Source organism: Nyctibius grandis, chromosome 4 (assembly GCF_013368605.1).
Source record: "Nyctibius grandis isolate bNycGra1 chromosome 4, bNycGra1.pri, whole genome shotgun sequence".
Lineage (NCBI taxonomy): Eukaryota > Metazoa > Chordata > Aves > Nyctibiiformes > Nyctibiidae > Nyctibius > Nyctibius grandis.
In genome coordinates, this window is record NC_090661.1 from 1,781,940 (window position 1) to 1,790,361 (window position 8,422).

The 8,422-nt window shown below is 71.1% G+C and overlaps 3 protein-coding genes across 4 annotated transcripts; 2 read left to right on the forward strand and 1 right to left on the reverse strand.

Moving 5' to 3' along the window:
• Positions 1-337: 337 nt before the first annotated feature.
• Positions 338-2,406, reverse strand: LOC137663214 (glycine N-acyltransferase-like protein 3). The gene is made up of 5 exons (XM_068400163.1): positions 2,329-2,406; positions 1,832-1,939; positions 1,619-1,745; positions 1,415-1,532; positions 338-740 (listed from the first exon to the last, which is right to left on the reverse strand). Exons 1-5 carry the CDS (start codon positions 2,404-2,406, stop codon positions 338-340), a joined length of 834 nt encoding a protein of 277 aa, XP_068256264.1.
• Positions 2,407-2,837: 431 nt separating this feature from the next.
• Positions 2,838-6,824, forward strand: LOC137663205 (glycine N-acyltransferase-like protein 3). Its single transcript, XM_068400140.1, has 5 exons — positions 2,838-2,915; positions 5,122-5,229; positions 5,313-5,433; positions 6,207-6,327; positions 6,401-6,824. Exons 1-5 carry the CDS (start codon positions 2,838-2,840, stop codon positions 6,822-6,824), a joined length of 852 nt encoding a protein of 283 aa, XP_068256241.1.
• Positions 6,825-7,087: 263 nt separating this feature from the next.
• Positions 7,088-8,314, forward strand: POLD4 (DNA polymerase delta 4, accessory subunit). Of its 2 annotated transcripts, XM_068400136.1 has the most exons (4): positions 7,088-7,227; positions 7,591-7,853; positions 7,934-8,045; positions 8,162-8,314. In XM_068400136.1, exons 2-4 carry the CDS (start codon positions 7,625-7,627, stop codon positions 8,184-8,186), a joined length of 366 nt encoding a protein of 121 aa, XP_068256237.1. In that variant the 5' UTR covers positions 7,088-7,227; positions 7,591-7,624; the 3' UTR covers positions 8,187-8,314. The 2 variants fall into 2 exon arrangements, with proteins under 2 accessions (XP_068256237.1, XP_068256236.1); XM_068400135.1 differs by lacking the exon at positions 7,088-7,227 and having other exon boundaries at positions 7,533-7,853.
• Positions 8,315-8,422: the final 108 nt, after the last annotated feature.

Below are 8,422 nucleotides of genomic sequence, written 5' to 3' on the forward strand. Positions count from 1 at the left end.
CAGGTGCCCCCAGTGACCCCAGGTGCCCCCAGTGACCCCAGGTGCCTCCCAGTGCCCCCAGGTGCTCCCCAGTGTCCGTAGGTGCCCACCAGTGCCCATAGGTGCCCCCAGTGTCCCCAGGTGCCCCCAGGGTCCCCAGTGCCCCCAGTGACCCCAGGTGCCCCCCAGTGCCTCCAGGTGCCCCCAGTGACCCCAGGTGCCCCCAGTGCCCCCAGTGACCCCAGGTGCTCCCCAGTATCTGCAGTTGCCCCCCGGTGCCTCCAGTGACCCCAGGTGCCCCCCATCTTTGGGCACCCCCATCTTTGGGCACCCCCTATGTCCCCCATCCCCAGGACACTTATTTGGGGGTGACAACCAGGGTGTAGAAGGTTCCAGGCTGGGGCAGGAAGCCCACGGCACGGACGGCCCGTTGGGAGGGGGTGTTGTGGGGCAGCACCCCACAATAGATGGGGCAGCCGCGGGCATGCAGCTCCCGGCCCAGGGCACCCAGCGTCACCCCGCTGAGGCCCTGCCCGCGCCAGGCGGGCACCGTGTAGCCGTGGCTGAGGCAGCCCAGGGGGTCCAGCAGGCTCCAGGAGACGGGGCGCCCGCGGGGCCCCAGCAGGCAGGCGCTGGGCAGCGCCCGCACCAGCCCCAGCAGGAACCGGTGGCTGCGGGCGTTGCCCCCGAAAGCCCATGTGGCGTTGAGCAGGGGGACGTGGGACGGGGACACGGGTGCCAGGCGCAGGCCCGGTGGCACCCTGCGATGGAGGGCAGAGCGATGGGGTGGGGGGCACGGGGGAGCCTGCACCCCCCTCGTACCCCTGGTGGGGATGGCACGTGGGAGCTGCTGCACCCTGGGGTGGGATTGGGGACACTCCTGTCACCTGAGGATGGGATTGGGGACCCCTGTGCCACCCAGAGATGTGCTTGGGGACCCTCATGTCACCTGGGGATGTGATTGAGGACCCCTGTGCCACCCAGGGATGTGACTGTGACCCCTGTACCACCCAGGGGTGTGCTTAGGAATCCTTATGCCTCCCAGGGATGTGACTGGGACCCTCAGTGCCCCCAGGTGCCCCCAGTGCCCCCAGGTGCCACCCCAGTGTTCCCAGGTGCCCCCAGGGTCCCCAGGTGCCCCCCAGTGCCCCCAGGTACCCCCCAGTGACCCCAGGTGCCTCCCAGTGATCCCAGGTGCCCCCCAGGGTCTCCAGGTGCCCCTAGGTGTCCCCCAGTGTCCCCAGGTGCCCGCCAGTGCCCCCAGGTGCCCCCCAGTGTCCCCGGGTGCCACCAGTGTGTGCAGGTGCCCCCAGTGTCCCCAGGCGCCCCCAGTGACCCCAGGTGCCCCCCAGTGTCCCCAGGTGCCACCAGTGTCTGCAGGTGCCCCCAGTGTCCCCAGGTGCCCCCCAGAGTCCCCAGGTGCCCCCACACTCACTGCACGCGGGGCTGGGGGGGCCGGGGGCTCAGCAGTGCCTGGTACCGGTACGTCTCCACCCGCAGCCCCTTGGCACGGGCCAGCTGGCACACTGCCTCGTACAGCCCCTCCTGCATCCCTGGGGGCAGCACTGTCACCCTGGGCAGGGGCACAGCGGGCAGGGGGTGCCCAGGACCCCCCCCCCAGACCCCATCCCAGCCTCACCTTGTATCTGGAAGGCTCGGCTCCAGTCCACCGCCTCGGTGCCCCCCAGCAGCGCCCGCCAGGCCCCCTCGTCCTGGTAGTACCCGGTCAGCTGGTTGGCATAGAAGTCCCCAGGGTCCCTGTTCTCCTGGGGAGGGGGGACACGGGGTCTGAGAGTGCGTGTGTCCCCCCCCCCAGGTGCTGCCAGGGCTGGGGGGCACCCGGAGGCAGCACCTCTGGGCGCAGGCGGGTCAGGACGACACGGAAATGGGGCCAGGAGTCCACCAGCACCTCGTGGCCAGCCGGGTTGCCCCGGGCCACCGTCATCACGGTCCCCAGGACCTGCAGGACAGGGTCAGCGCTGGGGGGGGGGGGAGGGAGGGCTGGGATGGGCAATGGGGCTGTGACAGGTCCCTCTGTCCCCCTGCGGTGCCCAGCTGTGCCCAGGGTGCTGCCAGCCTCCATCGGGGTGGGGGGGGGGGGGCCAGGCCATCATGTGGGGATCACCCTGGGGCAGGGGGGAGGCAGAGGGGTCCCTGGTGTCCCTGTCACCAGTAGGGCAGGGGAGAGGGGGCAGAGGGGTCCCCGGGGTCACTGTCAGGGCAGGGGGGGAGGCAGAGGGGCCCCCGGGGACACTGTTATGGCAGGGGGGGTGGTAGAGGGGTCCCTGGGGACACTGTTATGGCGGGGGGGTGGCAGAGGGTCCCTGGGGTCCCCGGGGTCCCCGTCACCGGCAGGGTGGCAGGCAGGCTCCTCCGCAGGGCCTCCTCCAGACGCTGCAGCTGGCCCGGGCACGTCAGGGTGAGCATGGCTGCATGGGGCAGGAGGTGACACGGAGGATCCGTGGGGCAGGAGGTGACACCGAGGCTCTGTGGGGTGCTGGTGGCCGTGGGGACAGGGTGTTCTGGCTGACCACCCATGCCCAGGTGGCCACGGGGCAGGCAGCGCTGGCCACACGCCCGGTGCCCAGTGGGGTGGACCCTGCCCGCTGTCCCCCCCTGTATGGGACCCCCCCTGTGGTCAGGGGGCACTCGCTGGCCCATGACAGCTGGTGGCACTCCTGGGACCCATCGGTGTCACTGTCTGTCTCCAGACACCCCCCCCACGGCCCCAGGACTGAGCGGGGTGAGTGCTGGGGGGGACTGGGGACTGCCCGGGGCTGGGGACAGGGGTGGGGACAGGGCCGGGGTCCCCACCTGGGGGTCCTGTCCCCGTTATTGTAGGGTCTCTTGGCAGGGCCATGCTGATCCTGACGTGCCCGGGCCACCTGCAGCGCCTGGAGGGGGCCCTGCGGAGGAGCCTGCCCTTCGCCCTGCCGGTGACGGGACCCCCCTGCCACCCCTGCCCTGTGACATGATGGGGACCCCAATGTCACCTCTGCCCTGTGCCATGATGGGACCCCAGTGTCACTCCTGCCCTGTGCCATGATGAGGACCCTGATGTCACCCCTTCCCCATGCCATGATGGGGACCCCAATGTCACCCCTGCCCCGTGCCATGATGGGACCCCAGTGTCACTCCTGCCCCGTGCCATGATGGGGACCCCAATGTCACCCCTGCCATGATGGGACCCCAATGTCACCCCTGCCCTGTGCCATGATGGGACCCCAGTGCCACCCCTTCCCCATGCCATGATGAGGACCCTGATGTCACCCCTTCCCCGTGCCATGGGGGACCCCAGTGTCACCCCCGTTTCCTGCCCCCAGCGATGGGGACCCCAGTGTCACCTCCCCACTCTCACCCCCCCAGGCACAGGGACCCCAGTGTCACCCTGTCCCCCCCACGGCGGTCCCAAGTCCAGCACAGGCTGCTCCTGGGGGTGGCTCCAAGCCCACCAATCCCGGCCCAGCTGGACTCTGCCCCGGCCAATCCCAGCCCAGCTTGGTTCCGAGCCAGCCAATCCCCTCCCAGACCCCCCCATACAAACCAGCCAATCCCAACCTAGGTAGGGTGCAACGCAGCCAATCCCAGGCTTCCTGCCTGCCCCTCCCCACTCCGGCCACGCCCACTCCGCCTGGCCCCGCCCCCTTGGGGGCTTTAGGCTCCGCCCCCTCCGCCTTCACCCCACGGAGCCCTATGGGGGGGGGGGCTGATCTGGTGATCTCCCCCCCCAGGGACCCCCACATCTGCCCCACGGGGACCCCCACATCTGCCCCCAGGGACCCCACATCTGCCCCCCAGGGACCCCCACATCTGCCCCACGGGGACCCCCACATCTGCCCCCAGGGACCCCACATCTGCCCCCCAGGGACCCCTCCATCTGCCCCCCCCAATGACCTCCACATCTGCCCCAGGGGGACCCCTCCATCTGCCCCCTGGGACCCCCACATCTGCCCCCTGGGAGCCCCCACATCTGCCCCCAGAGGAACCCCACATCTGCCCCTCAGGGACCCCCCACATCTGCCCCACGGGGACCCCCACATCTGCCCCCAGGGACCCCACATCTGCCCCCCAGGGACCCCCACATCTGCCCCACGGGGACCCCCACATCTGCCCCCAGGGACCCCACATCTGCCCCCCAGGGACCCCTCCATCTGCCCCCCCAATGACCTCCACATCTGCCCCAGGGGGACCCCTCCATCTGCCCCCTGGGACCCCCCACATCTGCCCCCTGGGAGCCCCCACATCTGCCCCCAGAGGAACCCCACATCTGCCCCTCAGGGACCCCCCACATCTGCCCCCGGGGACTTCCACATCTGCCCCCCAGGGACCCCCACATCTGCCCCCTCGGAACCCCTCCATCTGCCCCCCCAGTGACCTCCATATCTGCCCCACAGGGACCCCTGCATCTGCCCCTGGGACTCCCACATCTGCCCCCCAGGGACCCCCACATCTGCCCCCCAGCAACCCCCACATCTGCCCCCAGAGGAACCCCACATCTGCCCCTCAGGGACCCCTCCATCTGCCCCCTGGAGACCCCCACATCCTCCCCCCAGCGACCCCCACATCTGCCCCACGGGGACCCCATATCTGCCCCTCCGGGACCCCCCACATATCTCCCCCCAGAGACCCCCCCACATCTGCCCCCCAGGACTCCCACATCTGCCCCCTGGGGACCCCATATCTGCCCCCTGGGGACCCCTCCATCTGCCCACCCAGGGACCCCCACATCCTCCCCCCCGGGACCCCCACATCTGCCCCCTGGCGACCCCCACATCTGCCCCCCAGGGACCCCTCCATCTGCCCCCCGGGGACCCCCACATCCTCCCCCCCGGGGACCCCCACATCTGCCCCCCAGGGACCCCCACACCTGCCCCACAGAGGAACTCCACATCTGCCCCTCAGGGACCCCTCCATCTGCCCCCTGGAGACCCCCACATCCTCCCCCCAGCGACCCCCACATCTGCCCCCAGAGGAACCCCACATCTGCCCCTCAGGGTCCCCTCCATCTGCCCCCTGGGGACCCCCACACCTGCCCCCCAGGGACCCCCACATCTGCCCCCCGGGACCCCCACATCTGCCCCCCGGGCACCCCCACCCCTGCCCCCTGTGCCCCCTCCCCAGCGCTCACCCCTCTGCCCGCAGGTCTACGGGGCCGTGCTGAACATCAACCGGGGCAACCCGGGCGAGTTCGAGGTGGCCGTGGACTCGTGGCCCCACTTCGGGGCCGTGCTGGCCCGGCGCAGCGGAGAGGTAGCCAGTGGGGACTTGGTGGGGGGGGGTTACAGAGCTGGCACGTGCCAGGGGGGCTCAGGGCACCCATGGGTGCCCCGCAGGTGCCGGCGGATGACTGCTACAGGAACATGCACGCCGCCTTCTACCGGGACGTGGGTGCCTACCGGGCGCTGCTGGAGAGCCCGGGGTGCCTGCGCTGGGACGCCGCCTTCCACACCTTCGGTGGCCCCGGGGACTGGGGGGGGTCACAGGGACACTGGGTGGCACTGGGGGCAAGGAGGGTGCGTGCTGTGGGTGGGAATCGGGTGCTGGGAGCGTGGGATGCTGAGGAGAGGCGGTGGTGATATGGGGTGGGGAAGGAACTGGAGGCACTGGGTGGTACTGGTGGAAGGAACTGGGGGTGCTGGGGGACACTGGGTGGTAAGTGGTTGAGGGGTGTTGTCACTGGGGAGGACTGGGGATGGAGATGTGGGTGCCAGAGGGCACTGGGGGCAGGGATGAGGGTAGTGGGGGCACGAGGGCCTCCTGGGGAGCACTGTGGTGGGACTTTGGGGGGCACTGGGGGCAGAAATGAGGGTGCTGGGCACACTGGGGGCAAGGCTGGGGCTACTGGGGCTGGAGACTGGGGTTGTGGGGAGCTCTGGGGGCACTGGGGGGGTACTGGGGGCAGGAATTAGGGTGCTGGGCACACTGGGGGGCACTGGGGGCAGGAATGAGGGTGCTGGGCACACTGGGGGCAAGGCTGGGGCTACTGGGGCTGGAGACTGGGGCTGTGGGGAGCCCTTGGGGTACTGGGGGGGCACTGGGGGCAGGAATGAGGGTGCTGGGCACACTGGGGGCAAGGCTGGGGCTACTGGGGCTAGAGACTGGGGTTGTGAGGAGCCCGTGGGGTACTGGGGGGGTACTGGACGGCACAGCCAGTGTGTTGGGGTCAGAAAGGGGGGGTGCCAGGGGCAGGACTGGGGGTGCTGGGTCCCCTGACACCCCGTCCCCAGGGCTGCAAGAGGGGGTGGCCACCGTGTCGCAGGCCCTCTCGGTGGCCAAGGGCATCGAGCTGGAGGCCTCGGACTACTACACCTACCTGCACCCCGACCCCAGCGCCATGCCCGAGCCCCGGTGAGCCCCCTCCTCGCCCTGGCATCCCCTCCCTTGCCCCCCACCCCCCACTGATGGCCCCCCCCCGCCGCAGGCTGGACCCTGGCATTCGGGTGGGCACCCTGAGCCCCGGGGACCTGGACCTGCTGAACGCGACGTGGCCGTACGGGGGCACCGCGCGGAGCCGGGGGTACCTGGGCGAGGTGCTGCGGCGCTTCCCCCACCTCTGCCTGCGGGACGGGGGCACCGGGCAGCCCCTCTGCTGGGCCCTCACCGACCCCTTCGGGGCTGGCACCCACGGGCACACCATGCCAGCCCACCGCCGGCGCGGCTACATGCGGGCGGCCTTGGCCCTGGCCGCTCGCCGGGCGCACGCCCGTGGCTACCCCGTCTATGGGCACACGGCCACGGGCAACCAGCCCATGCAGCGGGCGCTGGAGGAGTTGGGCTACCAGCGAGTGCCCGGGCTGTGCCGCTTCATCCTGCACAACCCTGGGCTGGGCAAGGTCGGACCCTGACCCCCCGCCTCGGTGTCCCCCAGGGACGTCCCCAAGGAATTAAACCACCCCAAAAGGTGTGTGGACTCTCTGATGGCTACTATAGGGTTGGGGCGCTCTCTGGCACCAGTTTGCACCATTACAGCCGTGACCTGGCTTGGTGGCACTGCTGAGGGACACAGCTGTGTCCCCAAGGAGACACACCGTGCTGGGACACGCACCACAGCCCTGCCCCCCCAAGCTATTCTTGGCCCCCCCAGGGAGGGCTGAAAAGCCTCAGGCAAATGTGCACCGGTGGCACCTGCTGTGTGTCCCCCAACCCGTGTCCCCGGGACGGTGTCACCACAGCGGGGAGGGGACAGGCCTGTGGGTGACCGCCTGTGCTTCCTGGTTGGGGACAGTCAGAGGGTAACGGCTGTGTGGGGTGAGTCAGGGCGTGGGGGGGTGATGGGGACAGCGGGGGGTGACAGTACCCAGGGGGAAAACTGGGGGGGTGACAGTGCGTGGAGGTGATGGGGACTGCTGGGATGGGGGTGACAGTGTCCAGGGGGATGGGGACAGCTGGGGGGGTGACAGTACCCAGGGGGAAAACTGGGGGTGGTGACAGAGTGTGGAAGTGATGGGGACCACTGGGATGGGGGTGACAGTGCCTGGGGCGGCGGGGGGGAGAGGACCGGGGCCGGGAGTGGCACCGGGGGTGGCAACCGCCCCCCCCCGGCCCCGCCGCTTCCGCCCGGTGCCCGGCGGGGCGGGGCAGGATGGGATGTCACCGCCCGGTTCCCGGCAGCCCCGGGGCCACCCCGCCGCTTCCCAGCAGGGCCATGGAGCAGCCCCGGCTCATCACCGATTCCTTCCCCCGGCGGCGGCGGCGGCGGCCGGGCCGAGCCCCGGGCAAAGGCAAGCCCAAGGTCAAGGACAAGGACAAGGACAAGGACAGGGGCTGCCTCGGGGCCCCGCCGCCCCCCCAGGCCCCCCCGTCCCCCCCGGACCCAGCCCTCCTCGAGATGCTCCGGCGCTTCGATCTGGCCTGGGAGTACGGGCCGTGCACCGGTGAGAGCCCCCGGCCCCCCGGACCCCCTCGGGACCCCCCGGTCCCCCCCCTGGCCCCGCTGACCCCCGCCCCCCCGCAGGGATCACCCGCCTGCAGCGCTGGGAGCGGGCACAAGCGCTGGGGCTGAGCCCCCCCGGCCCCGTCCGTGACGCCCTCCTGGAGCACCGCGACAACCCCCATGTCACCTACAGGTGGGTGCAGGGTGGGGGACACCCCCCTTCCCTCTCCCTGTGCCCTCCCGCCACCGCCAGCCAGGGGCAGGGGGGCAGCGGGCACCCACTGACCCCCCCCCCTCTGTGCCCCACAGCCTCTGGCACGAGTACGGGCTCTGAGGTGCTGCACCCCACGGCGGAGGGAGGAGAGGGGCAGGGGGGGCCGTGCCCGCTGCCCCCCAGGCCTGTCCGCAGCCGTGCCGCCACCCCGAGGGGCACCGGGCGGATTAAAGGCTGGTGTGAGCGAAGGAGGGGGGCTGCCGCGTGCTGTCTGGGGGGCACCTGGGGCCGGGGGGGGTGAAGCCCCTCTGTAGGGCACTGGGGGAGGGCAGGGGTCTGTATCCCCCCTCCTAGAG